General features: G+C 43.5%; 1 protein-coding gene across 1 annotated transcript in view; it reads left to right on the top strand.

The window, feature by feature from the left end:
• The window catches only part of PAN2 (poly(A) specific ribonuclease subunit PAN2), a 1212755-nt gene that overhangs the window by 313437 nt on the left and 880179 nt on the right, over positions 1-19139 (top strand). Inside the window, exon 6 of the mRNA XM_044083667.1 lies at positions 16673-16940. Coding sequence (XP_043939602.1) covers positions 16673-16940 — 268 coding nt within the window. The remainder of the gene's footprint in view (positions 1-16672; positions 16941-19139) is intronic.

Here is a 19139-nt window from a genome sequence, read left to right as displayed (position 1 = left end):
GTGTTCAGCAGATGCGTGGCAGACATATTAGCCTATCCCAGATTCCTAGGACCTACAACAAGAGAGCCTATAGTACAAGCAGAGAATCACTTATTCATGTTGTTCATCACTTTGGGAATTTCAGTGAGCATTGCAAAATCCCAGTTGCAGCCATTGCAAGTGCAGATTTTCATAGGTTGCCACCTCAGTTCGAGGGCTTGTCTGAGAAATCTACCTTTGGACAGAGTACATACCACATGCAAAGTACCAGATCCCGGTTCTTCAGAATTCATACCTAATGAAGAAGGTTCTAAGATCATCCAGTGCATATTATAAGCACCTTCAGTGGTGGCTGCATCAACAAAGTCTTGTGGAGGGACTGTCCATTTGTTTCCTCCTTCTGCTCCCCCCCCCCCCCGCTCTGCCTTTGAGTGTGGGAGGGCATTGTTTGAATAAATAGAGCAATGGACCTGGTCACATCAGGAACTATCCTTGCACATCATTGTCGTCAACCTGAAGACAGCTTTCCTGATATTGCAGAACTTACAAGACCCTCCTTCCGTAAGGTGCAGTTCTCAACAACTTGAACAATGTAGTTATGGACTAATACATCAAGCTGCAGAAATGAGCTTGCTGTTTTCTGCTGTGTTGGGAGGTGATGTGGAGATGGAATACTCCTCCTTGTGTCAGTGCTTTTTCATCATTGCCGTGCACATTCTGGTCAAGCCAACTCTTTAGTGGACAGGGCAGTTCAATATCTGCTTATGTCACACAAGTGATACATACGTCAGGTGGTGACAAACTTGATGATTTGGCTTTATGGAAAATTTTGCTGTAACTTTATGCATCCCCATCCAACTCCAAATGCAGCAGCTTTTTCTCCCTTATTCCCTTGCAAGGGTAGACATCCTGGAATATTCCAGTTTGAAAAAGACCACTTGGTCTTCTTTGTACCCTTTCGTCTAATTGTGGAATTCTTACAGAAGGCCAAACAGACCAAGGCCAAGTTAATTGTCATAGCCGCATTTTATCCCGCACTGGTATGATGCCCATGCTTTGTCCTCATCTGCTGGGTAGATCTATCCTCTTCAGATCCCTTAAAGTTCTCCTGTCCTATTCCTTCAGAAAGCCTCTCTGGACTTGCAGTCGCTGAAACTAACAGCATGGTTTCTGCTTTTGAGTTGTCATTGACCCATGTTACTCTTCTAGAGTAATCCATATTCTCACAGCATCTCAAACTTTTCCAATATGAAAAAATAGAGTAGCAAATTGACAAAGTTTTTTATATGGGGTGACAAAAAGAGCATATTCGTCCTTCATTCCTGTAACTCTTCAATTTCTGACTTTTTCTGGGGAATCCGCTATTTCACTTTTAATGTTCACTTTGCTGCTGCTTTCAGTTTTTTCAAGGTTTGAATTAATTGTCACTAGAATCCCTAAAGGTTTGTAAGGCTTTCCTACAGGGAAACGTTCTGCTAAGACCTCCACTCCGAGAATCCATTCCTGTCTGGGAGCTGAAGTTTATGAGAGAGAAACTGACCAGTCTGCCTTTCTCATTCTGTCTTTTGCACCTATAGCTAAAGGGGATTTCTAGTCCTTTTCATGGAAGACAGTAAAGATTTTTGGAACTACAAGCCCTTTCATCCAAATCTTCTTGCATCATCTTTCATAAAGATAGTGTTTCTGTGTGCATAAGCACAGAATTTATGCAAAAGGTTGCAAAGGGACCCTCAACCATTCAATTAATCTTTAAGTATTCTTCCTTAGCAGTCTAACACTATCTATGTGTACACCATCAGTTATGTTTTTTTTTTAGATATAATGAATAGTATTAAATGGGACGAGCAACTCTTCACTTCTTTTGTCCAAAACAAGTCAAATGGTTACTAAGGTCACTTTATTCAAGTAGCTATCAGATTGCATTATTATTATTATTATTATTATTATTATTATTATTATTATTATTGTTTATATGAAGTGTAACAAATGTCTGCCTCATAAACCCAAAACACATTTGGTTAGCAATATGGCCACTTCTTTGAGACTTTTCAGAAACACCACAATTCTTGACATTTGTACTGCCATGACATGGGTGTTGCTGCTTGCTTTTATAGGAAGCTGTAAGCTAGATGCGATTTCTAAAGCCAGTTCTAACTTCAGAGGTACCATATTGAGGAACATTCTGTCTTGATGCCACTCAAAAGGTTTACATTTGCAGATGTCCCTTTGTTGACATGGACAGACTAGATCATGTAAGATACGAAAGTTGTGTACTCACCATAACATTAGCTCTTCATGATCCAAGTCTCTCTGTTAGGTTCATATGTTTCTACAAGGCTATCGACCACCAGGGTCATTATAAATCTAGCTGTGCAACCCAACCCATTTTTTTCCTTGAGTACACTGGACACCTATGTGGTGGTGTCATGTTAGTAAGGAGTAGGTAAGGGTTATTTGGGGAGGGTTAAGTTTTGTATTAGTTAACTTACTGATGGTGTCTGCCCATCAGAGACATGGGCGTCAGACCAGGGGTGAATTTACGCTTTCCAGCCAGTGATCAAAGTTTTTGCTTAAAAAGAGTCAGGGATGATCTTCATTTCACATGAATGGAGAGCCTGTTCCATAGTGTGGGGATACTTTGAGACACATATTGGTCTCTCCAGTATGTTTTATTTATTTATTTTGCAGGCAAAGTTCAGGTCCTTGGATCTAGTGTTCTTGGTGGTGTTTGTTTTGTGGATATGCAAGAGGTCCATCAGAGCTGTATCTGAGGATGTCTTGTATGCCAGACAAAGATCACCTTTCAGTAACCTGTAGGAGATTGAGTAAATAGATAGGTTCTTAAGATGAGCTGTATAGGACAGGGGTATTCATACCCTGGATTCTACTGGTGAGAAACCTTTGAGGGCATTCTAACTGTTGCAGGTGCCTGGTTAGGTACATGCCAAAGGGGGCACTGTATTTGATGATGGGTCTGATAAGGACTGAATAGAGTGGTACTATAACTGCCTGAGACCTGAATGTCATACCCTTGCTAATGAGTTGGGTGACATAGACTGATTTTCTTACTGTCTTGGCTACATGTTGGTCGAAGGCCATAGTACTATCTACATATGTTCCTAAATCCCTAAATGTGGGGTCATGTCTTAGGGGTGTTTTTTCAGTGGAGTAATTAGCTTAGGCGATGACTTCACAAAGGGCACTGTAATGCATTTCTTTGTGTTGTGTTTTAATCCATGGCTCTGGCACCAATCATTTGTTTGTGTCAGACCCTCTAGTAGGATTTTGGTGTTATGGGGGAATCTATGATAACTCATAATTTACAGTCATCTCTGAACTTTGAGAGCCAGAAGCCTTCTCGTTAGCTTTGAGAAGTAGATGCTAAACAGGAGAGAGCCCAACACAGAGCCCTGGGTAATCTACTGGTGACTGGTCTCCTGGTGGAAGTGGTCTCGCCAAGCCTGACTTCTTGGGTCTTATCTGTGAGCCAGCCAGTAGTCTTGCGAGTTGTATTGGGATTTATGCCTACTTCTGAGAGTTTGTCAACAATACCTGAGTAGGGTATTGTATTGAATGCCTTGGCCAGGTTGAGATAGGCAATGAGAACCATTTTTTGATCATCCATAGCCTGGGTGACTGTTTCGAAGAAGTCTATCAGGTTGAGTAGGCAAGACCTTCCCTTGATAAATCCAGACTGGGATGGGTCAGGTGCTGTAAGTTGCCAGTGTCTTTGTTGATCATTTCCTTGATAATTTTTCCATGGCTTTGCATATTAAACTTTTCAGATGGATGGGTCTGTAGTTCCCGGAATTGGTCATTGGCCCACCTTTGTGGTCCTCCATTCACTTACCATGTACCCTGTTTTGAGGCTGTAGTTTGGTACACAAACCAGTTTCAGCAAATCCACCTGTCCTCCCCCTACATTAGCAATTTTCTGTGCAGGAAGGTCTAGAAGATGTAGTAGCTGTATTGGCTAGTATTAAACTGCATCTGTTCCCAAGTACAGTCTGTGTCGAAAGAGAAAAAGGAGGGGAGGTGCATTACAAGAGGAAGAGAGGAGTTTTGGAGCCTGGGAGAGTCTTGAAGGTACCAAGAGACTGTCTCCTGTATTGTGGATAGGGATGGATCATGAAGCTTTAATGTTATTTAAGTGTGTAACTTTCATGTATCCTATCACCTTATCTGACAAAAGGAACCTTTATTTCAAATAAACCAGAGGTTTAACAAATGTGTGTTGAGTGTATTTTGCAAACACACACACACTAAAAATTTCAGCCATGATTTATTTTGGCTTAGTAAGTGTTGCAGTAAACAGAAGAAACAAGAACACCAAAGGAAACAAAGTTGATGTCCCAGAACTGTCCATTAATATTAAAATGAAGGATAAAAGGGGACATTTACCAGGTATTGTTACAGTCAGAAAATGAATGAGTTAAACGAGTCAGTATAAGTTGTAGTGATCTTTACCCCAATGGTAGGTAGTACTGAGACAGACAAGTCATGCTGCCTCCCACCTCATTCCTCTTGTTTCCCTAGCATTAAGACTTTTATGAAGTCTAAGAGCAGTTTACTGTAAATGTTTTGCCATGCAGTTGATGAAGCAATTTCTCAGTTCATCTGATTAACAACTGGATAGTTGTATGTCATTTCTTGTAGCATTTCATCAGATTTGTTGGTGTTAAACTGTTGCAGTTATTTCGGTTGTAGAGTAAAACCTGTATCTCTTATGTTGATACCATTTTCAGTAGCCTTCATTGTCCCATGAGGGAAGGTTTTTAGAGAGAGAGAGGTATTCCATATGGAAGATATTAATACCCAATTCTGGTACTCACAGGTTGAGTGTTTTCTCATTTGGCTTAACAGTGAAATATATTTAAGGTCTGCTACCAATCAGCCATGTGTAGGCCAATAAGTGCCTTTTCCCTACATCTGTTTTATTAAAAAAATGAGTCAGATTCTTAATGAAGCATATTTAAGCCCCAGATTTTAAACATGATATAGGGTCTTTCCTGATGAATGTCATTTGGCCAGGGTATGTATTTTTTAAACAAGAAACATATTATTATTATTATTAAATTATCACTTATGATATAGGCAATCATACATTTATGTAAATGAAAACAAAACATATTGACATATTTTCAGTCACAAAAGTTGTATTTATATATATATATATATATATATATATATATATATATATATATATATATATATATATATGGGTCTACTTCATTTGATCGAAAGACCATTTGACCTAAACCCATTTGATCGAAATTTCATTTGATCAAAAAACAGTATTCAAGGCATAAAACTGGGATTTGTCCCCCTCTCCAATGTCATGCGACCCTGGAGTTGGTATATATAGTTGGGGGGGGGGGGGCGAAGCCCTCCACCTAGTTTCCTTTAAAAGAAGAAAATAAAACAAGAAGCACAGATTTTAAACGAAAATAGGTAGGGGCTTCACCCCCCACACCCCCAACTATATATACCAACTCCTGGGTCGCACAACATTGGGGAGGGGGACAAATCCCTGTTATTTGCCTTGAATACTGGTTTTTGATCAAATGAAATTTCGATCAAATGGGTTTAGGTCAAATGGTCTTTCGATCAATATATATATATATATATATATATATATATATATATATATATATATATACACACACACACACACACACACACACACACACACACACACATCACTTATAATCTAATCAGTCACTGTCAAACATTAGTGCAAGTTTGCTAAAAAATTTCACTGCCGTACATTGGTTGGAGTATTAGCTGCATTGTGTTGTCCAGTGTGTGTGTGTCTAAGTTACTGTAGTTGCAGTATTCAGACTGGATAGATTCATCATATGTTATAGCAAAGTGTACTTCAGATTAGTCTGACTGAAAAGTTTGGATTTGAGAGTTCTTTTATTTGAAGACTTGTGTATTTAATTTGCTGACTTCAGAGCTAGTTTTCAAATAAAATGTAAGCATTTACAAATGTTTGCTTTTAATACTTCCTGAATTAAGTGTACTAAATGTCTGCAGCTTTGTGATGTTCTCCAGCATTAAAAATTTCAAGATGATTGTAAATAAGCCTACAGTCCTTCAAATGAAATTAGGGTTCATTCCACAGCTCTCCATAAGCTATGGCTAGTAGGCACCCAACAGAACAGTGAAAAACTGCTGAGTTGAACATTTGAATTGTTAAATGACACAGTAGGACAACTTAACACATCAGTGCCGTATAAGTTGTGCTACTTCTCCATTTTTAGTGAATAGTGGCCTTAATCTTTTCTCAGCTGTTGTATGCAGATTTTTGGTGAGTGCAAAGTAACAGGATTTTCTAATAGGTGCAACATGACTAATTAGACTGGCTTGGTCTAAATTAATGGCATGTAACCAGGGTGGTGATAACAGCACTCCTTTTTTAATCTCTAGGGAATAACTTGAGTTGTTGTCGTCCCTGAAGTTGCAAGTAGCCTGCAAGAGTATGATTTAGTTGTTTCAGATTTTGAGACGTTACAGATAAATATACCTGATCACTGGTGTATTAAAACTAGCAGACAGATAGCCCCCATAACTGTTTTTCTGTGTCTAGTGGATGCTTTTGCCAGGCATCTTTTCAGGCAGGTTGTTTTCACAAATTTCTGTTTGCTACATTTGTTTGCTTTTATTATTATTTTTTTTTTGTATTTATAAGTAATTGTAATGTCTTTCAGCTTCTCCCGTTAGGGGTCGCCACAGCAGATCACTGGTCTGCAGATTGATTGGCAGTGGAGTTTTTATAGTGTTGAGTTGCCGGCCCGGAGCCCAACCTTTCACAGACGACACAGTCACACACGCACCTACTGCATGTCTTTAAAACTCACTTGATTGCAGGAAGGACATGCAGACTCCACACAGAAGGCACTCCATCTGAGAATTGAACCGGATATCTCTTGCTGTGAGGTGACAGTGCTAACCACTGTGCCACCGCGGCCTTGTATTTCTAAGTAATAAGATCCTGTAAGTATTGCACTTGCATGTGCAAGCGCATCCACCCACACACTGTGTTGCTGGTGTGCTGCAGGCTCTGGGAGTTCTTTTAAAGCAGTGCAGAGGTGATAGTAAAGTTTTTCAGTGAGCTATAAAAGACATTTTTTTCCATAAGGACTGACTTTTGTTGTTGCCTGTACTGCTAGCTGTTCAGAACTAGACTAATTTACATTATAGTATGTAATAGCTCCTGTTAGTTTATAAACTTTTCAGGGAGAGAAGCATTAATGTAGCATATATTTTGCAAGTGGAAGGGCTACTTTATAAACTTGTTATTAAGTGACACAGCACAATTTCTTCAGTTTTATGTCTATGTATAATTGAGCGATATATCTTTAAGGGGAATATACATTTGTACATTTTAATCCAAGATTTACAAGCCTATTAGTTAACAGAACTGTTCCAACAGCTCTCTGGTAGTCTGTATAAACAAGTGATGTTAAGTTGTCAATCTCGCCTTCATTCTTGCTGGATGGGTTCGGAGCCGATCCTCGGCTCCGACTCGGCACTTGCTTTAGCTCGAGAACTCCTTTTACCAGCTCGAGGCAACCCTATATCCCATGATGCAAGGCGGAACTACCTCAGATCTCGTTTGCCGCTTAGCGAAAGAGGTCTCCTTTGCCAGCTGAGGTAAGTTTTTTCTTGTTAAAGAAGAAAAAGTTCAGTTAGGGGTTTATTTTTTCCCTTTAGTGTTAGATTAGCCTGTACTTAGTTACAGCCCACCCTATTCCCTTCCTTTTAAACTCTTATTATAGTTTTCAGTTTAAAGTTTTAGTCAGGCCTAGTTCCCCAAGTTATTCCCTTCCTGTGTGTCTGTGTAGGGATTAAGTTGTGTGTTTGTGGGGACTGTTTGTGTCTATCCTTTTTAGGATGTCTAGGGAAGGCAAGGTCTCAGGCTTCAAGAAGTGTGACCAGTGCTGTCAGAAAATGTCCCTGACAGATGGTCACACTTCTTGTGTGTTTTGCCTGGTGCCTTTGCACCTGCAGGACTCCTGTGCGTTGTGTCATGCTTTTAGCCAGAGAGTCCTGCAGGAAAGGAGGAACAAATTAATCCTCCGAGGTTTACTTAAACCTGAAGGTTCTCCTCCTAAGCCAGGGGCAGGAAAACCTCTTAAGCCACCGAAGGCTCAGGCTACTGTGTCCAAGCCTCCTCCGGTGGCTCCGGCTCCGTCGGAGCCGATATCGGCTCCGGCTGGAGTCGATACTTCTTCTGTTAGAGTAGTGGGTTCGGTGCCGGCTGGCTCCGATACCCTGACTACTGTGGCCTTGTCGGCTCCGGCTGGAGCCGACACTTTATCCAGCATCGGAGCCGAGATATCCTCGGCTCCATCTGGGGTTCAGGGGACTTCGGCTCCGATGGCTTCGACCCGTAAGAGATCCCGGTCCCCTTCGATACTAAGTATTCACTCGGCTCCGGGGTCTCCTCTTTTGTCGGAGCGGAGCCATCGGAGCCGATCTTCGAGATCTTCCAGGCTGTCTGACCACGATTTGGAGAGGGTGGTAAGCAGGCTGTTGAAGTCTCAGGCACTGGCCCAAATGCTCCGTAGCCCGTCTCAACAGACTTCGGCTATAGCCCCGATTCTTGAGATTCCTCCTCCGACTCCACACCTGAGTTCGGAGCCGGACCTCCTTGGGACAGCGACTGCTACGATATGCCGGAGCCGATACATCCTTCGGCTCCGTCATCTTCGGCTCCGATCTCCTCCTTGAGACCTTCCTTGGAGGGATCCGGTCATCGGGTTTCCACTGTCGGCTCCGAGGGGGCTAGTGGCATCGGACCCTTGTCCGACCCCGCTCTCCCTCTCGGGGCTTCGGCTTTGGTAAGCTCGGCGCCGACATCGGCCTCGGAGCCTTCTCTCTCCTTGGAGCCGACCATTCCTGTTTCTTCGGAGCGGGTGTGTTCAGGTCTCCCGGGAAGAGGAGCCTTTGAGGTGATGAGGAGTGTCCTGGCCTCTGAGCCTGGTCAACGGTCTATCCCTCTAGCTCCTCCCTCATCAGTGCCTGCAGATGCCTCAGAGGAGGAATTGGCCCTCCATTGACCCCTCCGAGGATGAGTCGGTATACCTGGAGGCTTTTGGATCCCGACCCTCCACCTCCTGGGTGTCTCCGCCTTTCGACCCACTCATGCAGGTAGTGGCTCGGAAGGCGTGGGCGGCTCCAGATTCTGTGGAACCTGTCCCCAGGAGACCATCCAAGTTCATCACGGCCCCTTCGGATAAACAGTTCCTGTCCAAAGGTGTCTCTGTGGATGCTATGGTGGTAGCGGCGGCCACTAAGAAGGAACTGGCGGATCCTTCAGTACCTGTCCATCCTCCTAATAAGGATTCTAGGACCATGGACAGGTATGGAAAGCGGATGTTTTCTTCAGCGACCTTTGCTATGCTCGCTGAATTACCTTTGTCACTTCACCAGGCTTCAACGAGATATTCTCAAGGAACTGGGAGAAGTAGTCCAGGATCCTTCTGCTGCTGGGGCTCAGGAAAAGATGGCCTCTCAGCTTGCTATCCTGAATTCTATATCTAACTCCTCCATGCGGCTCATATCTTATGCGGCCGATGGAGCGAGCAGGGCCGCAGGCACAGGTGTTGCTCTTAGACGCCAAGCCTGGATGCGGCTGTGTAATTTTGCGGACCCCTTTAAGGCGTCCTTCACCAACACCCCCTTTGACGGTTCGGCTTTGTTCGGACCTCAGGTGAAGGATACTTTGACCAGATGTGAGCAGGACGATAAAACTCTTTCTGCCGTTGGAGTCCAGTTTTCCACTCCTTCTAGACCATATCCCAAGGGTCAGAAGGGGGGGGAAGATGTGGTTCCGTAAAGCCCAAGGAGCTACACCGGACACACATGGTCAGTTTACCCCCAGAGGCAGAGGGGGTAACAATAATAGACGCCGCCCTAGAGGCAGGGGGGGTCCTCAGAACCAGGGCAACAGGGAGTCTCTTCCTGAGAAGCCTTTTCAGCATCCCTGAGGTGTTGCCCGACTGTCCACCCTTGGAGGCAGTCGGGGGAAGAATTTCGCTGTACCCAGTAGCCTGGCAATCCCTATCACAAGAGAAGTGGGTACAGTCGATCATATCCGAGGGTTACAAAATCCCCTTCGAAAGGTTTCCCGTACCTCTACAATCCCTTCCAGACATCTCACCCGGTCAAAGGGATTTGGCAAGACAGGAAGTTTCAAAACTCCTGGGAAAAGAGCCATCCAAACAGTGCCGGCAGACCAAGTAGGATCCGGCTTCTACTCAAGATTCTTTTTGGTCCCCAAAAGGACGGGAGATTGGAGACCAATACTAGACCTAAGCAGACTAAACAAGTCTGTCAAAAAGGCAAGATTCCGGATGGTCACGCTGCAATCCATTCTGCCCTTTCTGGGCAAGGACAACTGGATGTGCTCTATAGACCTTCAAGATGCGTACTATCACATAAAGATTCACAGACGCTCCAGAAGGTTTCGGCTGGGAGCCAGTCATTACCAGTTCAGAGCACTGCCCTTTGGCCTCACTTCAGCCCCCAGAGTGTTCACCAAATGCATGGCAGTGGTCACAGCTCATCTGAGACGTCGAGGATTCCAGGTGTTTCCTTATTTGGACGACTGGCTCCTCTCCGCCACCTCCAAGCATCAGCTTCTTCGGTCCAGAGACTACACCCTACAGCTTTGCAAGAGTCTAGGAATTTCGGTAAATTTCGAAAAATCCTCTCTGCTGCCTTGCCAATCTATCACCTTTATAGGCGCAGAGTTAAATACCGTCAAAATGTTAGCCAGGCTAACAGATCAAAGGATTCTGGACATCCAAGGACGGTCCCAAGCCCGGCTGAAAAAGGAGGAGGGTTGGGCTTAGGGTTAGCAACCCCATCCCGTAAAAAAACAAATTGCTACAAAAACACCAACTACAGGAAACACAGACAATCTTGTCTTGGAAGAGGAGGGTTCTTCAAATGGAAGATTTTTGAAGTTTTGTGGCCAAAGCCAAAAGGACGCCACAAAGCAGAGCACCCTTCTCTCTACCAGGAAAATAAACATTGGCACATGGAATGTCAGGACCATGTATGAGCTAAGCAAGGCAGCCCAAGTGGCAGCAGAAATGAGAAATAACAACTTGAGTTTGTTGGGAATCAGCGAGACAAGGTGGACAGGGGCTGGTCAGTGTCGATTATCTACAGGAGAGTTGCTGCTTTATTCTGGACATGAGGACAGTGAAGCACTTCACTCCCAAGGGGTTGGTCTTATGTTGGCTAAACAGGCCCAGAGAGCCCTGATTGGATGGGAAGCACATGGCCCCAGGATCATCACAGCTTCATTCCATAAAGAAGAAGAAAATTGTAATGAATGTGGTCCAGTGCTATGCACCAACTAATGACAGTGAAGAGGAAGATAAAGATCAGTTTTATGAAAGACTGCAGCAGATCCTCGAGACCTACCCAGACAAAGACCTTACTATCCTTATGGGCGATATAAATGCCAAGGTCGGATCCAGTAACATAGGATATGAGCAAATCATGGGTACACATGCTCTGGGAACAATCAATGAGAATGGTGAAAGGTTTGTTGATCTATGTGCTCTCAACAATTTGGTCATTGGAGGCAGCATTTTTCCCCACAAACGGATACACAAAAATACATGGGTCTCCCCTGACTACACAACAGAAAACCAGATAGATCATATATGCATCTGTAGAAGGTTTAGAAGAACATTACAAGATGTCAGAGTGAAAAGAGGGGCAGATGTAGCATCTGACCATCACCTGGTGGTGGCTAGACTGAAGCTAAAGCTAAAAAGAACCCAGGTTCAAGAGTCATCTAGGAGAATCAAATACAATGTTCATCTATTGAAAGATTCTCAGACAAAAGAACAGTTCAACATTGCACTGAAGAACAAATTTGAAGTGCTACAAGAACTGGTTGAAGAGGGTGGAGTAAACAGCTCATGGCAGAATGTGAAAAAGGCTGTAGACTTAGCTTGTCAAGAGACACTGGGACCTAAAAAGTATCATCAGAAAGAGTGGATCACTGCAGAAACACTGGTAAAGATAGAAGACAGAAAGAGGAAGAAGGCAAAAGTAAACAACAGTAAAACCAGAGCTTCAAAGATCAAGGCCCAAGAAGAATATGCAGATGCCCACAGAGAGGTCAAAAGATGCATTAAAATAGACAAGAACAATTATGTGGAACAGTTGGCAGTTGAGGCAGAACTGGCAGCTTACAGTGGTAACACAAAAATGTTGTATGATATCACCAAGCAACTTTCAGGAAAGTACAGTAAGCCAGAGAGACCTGTTAAAGATAAGCAAGGAAAACCATCAATAGTATAGAACATCAACTGAAAAGGTGGGTGGAACACTTTGAAGAACTTCTAAACAGACCGTCACCTCTAAACCCTCCAATTATTGAGCCAGCCAATGAAGATCTACCAATCAATTGTGAAAAGCCAAGCAAGGAGGAGATCAGGAAAGCCATCATCCAAATGAAAAATGGGAAAGCGGCAGGACCAGATAACATCCCGGCAGAGGCCCTTAAAGCAGACCTGAATACATCAGTGGAGATGTTGTACCCACTCTTTGAAAGAATCTGGGCAGAGGAAACTGTTCCTTCAGAATGGAAAGACAGCCATCTCATTAAGCTTCCCAAGAAAGGGGACCTTAGCAAATGCGACAACTACAGAGGCATCAATCTTCTATCAGTTCCAGGAAAAGTTTTCAACCGTATACTTTTGGAACGGATAAAGGACACCACTGACAAAAAGCTGAGAGAAGAGCAGGCAGGCTTCCGCAAAAATAGATCGTGTACTGATCAAATTGCAATGCTCAGAATAATTGTGGAACAGTCAGTTGAATGGAACTCACCATTGTATATCAACTTTGTTGACTTTGAAAAGGCGTTTGATAGCGTGGACAGAGAGACACTGTGGAGCCTTCTGAAGCACTATGGTATACCAACGAAAATAGTAAATTTGATAAAGAACTCATACAATGGTCTATCATGCAGGGTTATACATGGAGGGCAGCTCTCTGAAAGCTTTCAAGTAAAAACTGGGGTCAGGCAAGGATGCTTACTGTCACCATTCCTCTTCCTGTTAGTTATCGATTGGATTATGAAGAAATCTACTGCAGGACAGAAAAATGGGATCCAATGGACCCTATGGAGTCAGCTGGAAGATTTGGACTATGCTGATGACCTCGCCCTCATCTCTCACAGCCAGCAGCAAATGCAAAACAAGACAAATTTGGTGGCAGTTACAGCACTAGAGGTGGGTCTTAACATTAACAATCTGAAGACAAAGATCCTTAAATTAAACTCCACAAATACTAACCCTATCACTCTGCAAGAGAAGCCACTGGAGGAAGTGCAGTCCTTTACCTACCTTGGCAGCATAATTGACAAGCAGGGCGGATCAGAAGCTGATGTCAGGGCAAGGATAGGAAAAGCAAGAGCAGCCTTCATACAGTTAAATAGGGTCTGGAAAACAAGAGAACTATCCTTGATTAACAAGATAAGGCTGTTTAACTCTAACGTGAAGTCAGTACTGCTGTATGGGGCAGAGACCTGGGGGTTAAACAAGACCACCACTAAAAAACTTCAGACATTTACAAATAGCTGTCTCAGGAAGATTCTATGGATTCGATGGCCAGACACTATTAGCAACGCCACCCTTTTGGAAAGGACCAACCAACTTTCGATTGGGGAAGAAGTTAAGAGGAGGAGGTGGAGATGGATCGGGCATAGTCTTCGCAAACCAGCAAACAACATTACAAGACAGGCGTTGCGCTGGAATCCTCAGGGGAAGAGAGGAAGAGGCCGCCCACGAAACACCTGGAGGCGAGACTTTGAGGCAGATGCTAAGCTTAGAGGCTACACATGGAACCAAATAGAACAGCTGGCCCAGGACAAGATTCGGTGGAGAGCTGTAGTTGGTGGCCCATACCCTGTCAAGGGTGACAGGCATAAGTAAGTAAGTAAGTAAGAAATTTGTTCAGCTTCTGTTACAAAGCAACAAGATCAAAGCCAGGTTTGTCTTGAAAGTTCTAGGCCTAATGGCTGCAGCCATTGTTCTTCTTCCACTGGCTCGCTTCCACATGCGTCTCCTGCAGTGGATGTTATTCACGCAGTGGTCGTACCACGATCTGCCCATGAGACACGAAATCTTGGTGACACAGTCGTGCAGGGCTCATCTACGATGGTGGATATCTTCCCCTCTTCTTCATCAGGGCCGACCCTTTGTTCCCCCTCCTCCAGTTGCCACAGTCACCACGGATGCCTCTCTGATCGGGTGGGGGGGGCATTATCAGGGCAGGATGGTCCACGGGACGTGGCAACCCATAGAATACCACCTGCACATAAATGTCCTGGAGATGAGAGCAGTGCTTTTAACGTTGCAAGCCCTCGACGACTTTCTTCCCACAGAGACTATTGCAGTACAGACGGACAACATGTCCGTGGTCTGGTACATCAACAAACAGGGTGGAACCAGGTCCTATCCCTTATGTCGAGAAGCTCTCAGACTTTGGCAATGGGCGATCTCTTCTCAGCGGTTTCTGATAGCAACGCACATCCCCGGCAGGTCCAACCTATTGGCGGACAGGCTAAGCAGATCTATTCTGATGCCTCACGAGTGGTCTCTCAATCAATCTGTAGTGGATCAGATTTTTCTGAAGTGGGGCACCCCTTGTTGCGATCTTTTTGCTACCCCTCAAAACAGCAAGTGCCCAGATTACTTCACACTATTTCCTCTTCCAGGCCAACCCTTGAGAGACTCTCTAACCCAGGATTGGCCTCGGGGACTTCTTTATGCTTTTCCTCCCTTTCCATTGATTCCACAAGTCATTCAGAAAGCCACCGTTTTGAGAGCCAAATTGATCCTCATTGCTCCATATTGGCCTCGACAAATTTGGTTTCCGTCTCTACATCATCATCTTCTGGTGCAGCCCTGGCATCTGGACCCATTTCCGGTTCTTTTGATCCACCAGTCGGGTCAGCAGCACCGGGCCATTCATTCTCTCAACCTCACTGCTTGGTTGCTCCACTTCCTTCCCTAGCCAGGCTACCAATGATTTCTGACTCAGTCAGAGACATTTTAGTGTCTTCTTTAAAGTCGTCCACTAGAACTGTTTATGCTAGCAAGTGGCGACGTTTTTTGATTTGGGCAAACGCCAGAAATATTGATCCTTTTACCGCTCCTGTACATTCTGTTTTGGATTTCCTGGCGAAGGTTTTTCATTCGGGATCTTCGTCATCTACAGTCAAAGTACAACTGGCTGCTATTTCCAAGTATCATGTTGGCTTGCATGACAATAACATCATGTCTCATAGGTTATGCAAAGCCTTTTTAAGAGGAGTTTTTCTCCTAAAACCGCCTGTGAAACATCCTCCTCCGCAATGGGATCTAAACTTAATGTTGGCATCCCTAATTCTACCTCCTTTCGAACCGTCTGCTACGTGTTCTTTAAAGTTATTGACGTGGAAAACTATATTTTTGCTGGCTGTTACTTCTGCAAGAAGAGTTTCTGAGATTCAGGCCCTATGTATTCGTTCACCTTATCTGGTTTTTCATAAGGATAGGGTTTCGCTCAGAACTAACCCTTCCTTTCTTCCCAAGGTTGTATCTCAAACCAATATTAACCAATCTATTGATCTACCAGTTTTCTTTCCTAACTATTCTGACAGAGCTGAACAGAAGCTGCATTTTTTTGGATGTTCATCGTCAGCTCAGGTACTACTTGCATAGGACTAAACAAATTAGAAAATCAGACCAATTGTTTGTCTCCTATGCAGAAAACAGGTTAGGTCTTCCAGTTTCTAAAGTGACCTTATCTAGATGGTTGACTTCCACCATTTCCTATGTGTACTCCCTAAGGGGCAAACAACTATCTTCTAAGCCAAAAGCACATTCGACCAGGAGTCTATCCACTTCTGTAGCCTTTCAGGATAGACTTCCCATTGACACTATTTGTGCAGCAGCTACTTGGGCCACACCTCATACCTTTGTGTCTCATTACAAGTTGGATTTGGCCTCCAGAGATAGGGCCAGTTTTGGTTCCACAGTTCTCAAGAGTCTGTTCCATTGAGCCACCCGGGATACAGGTGCTAGGGACGCGGTCCCATCCAGCAAGAATGAAGGCGAGATTGACAACTTAACATTTAGAAGTTATGTACCTACCATAACGTTCCATGTTAGTTGTCTTCTCTCGCCTTCTTTCTTGCGTCCCTCCCTCCTTCCCCCTGGCCTGGACAGATCTTGGAGAGTTCCTATTAGATTGCTTCCTCTGGAGCATTGTTATGAGGACTTCTTTTAGGAACCATGGTTCCTAATTATGTTAGGATAAGTCTTTAGCAGGGTCAGTTAGCTGCCAAACGAGATCTGAGGTAGTTCCGCCTTGCATCATGGGATATAGGGTTGCCTCGAGCTGGTAAAAGGAGTTCTCGAGCTAAAGCAAGTGCCGAGTCGGAGCCGAGGATCGGCTCCGAACCCATCCAGCAAGAAAGAAGGCGAGAGAAGACAACTAACATGGAACGTTATGGTAGGTACATAACTTCTAATTTTGTTAAATTCTTAGATTTATAATGGTTATGCAAGAGCAGTGTCAAATTTCAGGCTCTGCAAAAAACTTGAGAATTTTCATTTTGTTTGTATAGCAGATAGATTGGCTTAACTTCATGCTTTCTGCCTTTTAGGTATCCCTTCGTGATCTTCGAACACTGAATCCAGAGCAAGAATTTGATGCCTACTCGGGAAGCCTTTCAGATTTTGATGTCCATGGCAACTTGCTGGTAACATGTGGGTTTTCCAGCCGGATGAATGGTCTTGCCTGTGATAGGTTCTTGATGGTGTATGATTTACGAATGATGCGAGCTATTACCCCCCTGCAGGTTCATATCGACCCTCTGTTCCTGAGGTTTATTCCCACATACACTTCTCGGCTTGCTATAATTTCCCAGACAGGTAACTGTGGTAGATATTTTTCTCATGTCATTCCTTATTATTTTTTGCCCCCACATCATTCCTTCTTCCTTATTCCCTAAATTAATGTGATTTTTTTTTCAAATCTCTGTGTAATAGTGTTGCAAATATGATTTGTAGACCATATTTTTTTGCATTGCCAGTGATGCATGTGAAGTGTATTCATTAGTAGCTGTAGATTTGTGTAGCTTATCTTGACTGTTGGCTCATTAATAAGGTATAAAGTAACATATTTGTAGTCAAATTATTTGTACATTGCAAAGCATCGACCTTGGTCTCTCCCTCTTTCATCAATGCACCGCTTTTGCCACCATTCCCTTTATTGACCATAGTGTCATGGGACATAGAATTGTCATGCATGGCCTGTGCTAAAGGACCATTTTCATAAATCTTCAGTTCCCTCAGCAGGTTCCTTGAGCAGTGCTGCCTTCTAGCCATATGTTTATGCACATTGTCATATGGATATAAGCCATGCAGACCATGTAGATCAGCTGCTACTGCTGGGCTGCTGGCACATTTCCACCATCAAGGGGCTGTGCCACATAAGCCTTATACTGCTGTTTCCACTCCCATTCTTGTCAGCATTATGTTCACATTCACTTATTAGGTTCAAAGGTAAGTACTGCAGACCATTTCAAGACTATCCAAAAAACCCTGTTCAGAATTTCTCTCTAGCCTTGAGTAGGGCAAGAAAGGGTAGACCAGGAGAGAATCTGTGGCTGTCCATCTTAATTGTCTAGGTTCACCTTGAAGGTGGCAAGTGTTCTACTCTACTTAGGTTCATAGTTGTATACTAGGCTAATGAGCCTGGGGCCTTTACAAGCCTAGCCATAGGATTACCCTGGCATAGTGCCACCCAACCTTCGTTCCTAGTGCCTCTGTCAAGTAGAGCCACTGGTGTTATCCCCAGGATGAATTTTCTGTTTCCCATCCACTCAAACAGATTTCTCTTGAACAGGGTCAGCGAGGTGCTCTGCTTGACATTTATGGGAAGTCTGTTCCATAGCATGGACAGTCTCTGGGTTATGAACCTGTCCCTCCAGCATGTTCTGTTAATTTTGGTAATGAGGTTGAGGTCTCTAGAGCGTGTGGTGCGGAGGGATTTGGATTTCTTTAGATGTAGCATTTCTAACAGAGCTGGGTCAGACATGGCTTTGTAAGTCAAGCAGAGATCGCCTCTAAGTAGCGATATGAGACAGAGAATATTTAGAGTTTGTTGACATGTAGTGGAAGTTTGTTCCAGAGATGAGGAATACGTTGGGATATGAATCTGTCATGTCAACATTTGTTATTTATCTGCTGATGAAGGTTTAGTTCCTTTCACCATGTATTTGATGTACCATTAGTTATGTGGAAGAGTAGGTGATCAAATAAGGCTGGAACTTCCGTGGTATGAAAGGCTAGACATTGATTTCCACTGAGGAGTCTGTAACAGACTGAGTACAGAGAACGAGCTGTCAGTCTCTCCTGATAACTATAACTGATTTTTGAGCCCACTGATCTTTTCAGTTATGAATCTCTAAGGTTTCTCAGGTTGTGTTATATGTTTAGATAAATACATGTCAAAAGATATGTTATATTGAATAATGAGTCAAATAAGATATGAGTAAAGAGGAATTAAGACTTTGGATCAAGTGGAGATGCCTTTGGAAATTAGATGGGCCGGATAAAATGCATTCTGAACTCCTGTGGATACATAATGGTCAAAAGATAAGTAATTATTAACAAGAGAACCCAGACCCCTTACAACACTGTGTGGTTGTAGGTGCATCTCCTGTGGAAAGGGAAACTGTTTTGTTTGCCAAAATGGACTATGCTACATTTTTTACATTTATTTTGAGAACATTGCCCTTTAACCAGTTGTTAACATGGTCTAAGCTATGTTGAAGTAATTGTGCGTCAGTTGAAAATCGAATAGCAACACCAAATTTACAGTCATCTGCAAACTTAGTTAACCATAGGCCAGAACGTCTGAGAAATGCATTCCAAACAGTAGAGGACCCAAAACTGAGCCCTGTCATATACCATTGGTAAATGTTTTGCTTTCAGAAGTAACGCCTGCTACTCTAACCACATGGATTTTGTCTCAGTCTTGGCATCATTCTGGGTGATGTCAAAGTACCAAGTCAAGACCATTGTTTTCCTTCATCAGGTGCTACATAACAAGCTCAATCATATCCT

Source organism: Protopterus annectens, chromosome 9.part0 (assembly GCF_019279795.1).
Source record: "Protopterus annectens isolate FY-2018-M chromosome 9.part0, PAN1.0, whole genome shotgun sequence".
NCBI classification, from domain to species: Eukaryota; Metazoa; Chordata; order Ceratodontiformes; family Protopteridae; genus Protopterus; species Protopterus annectens.
This window is presented reverse-complemented; position numbering and strand designations above follow the sequence as displayed.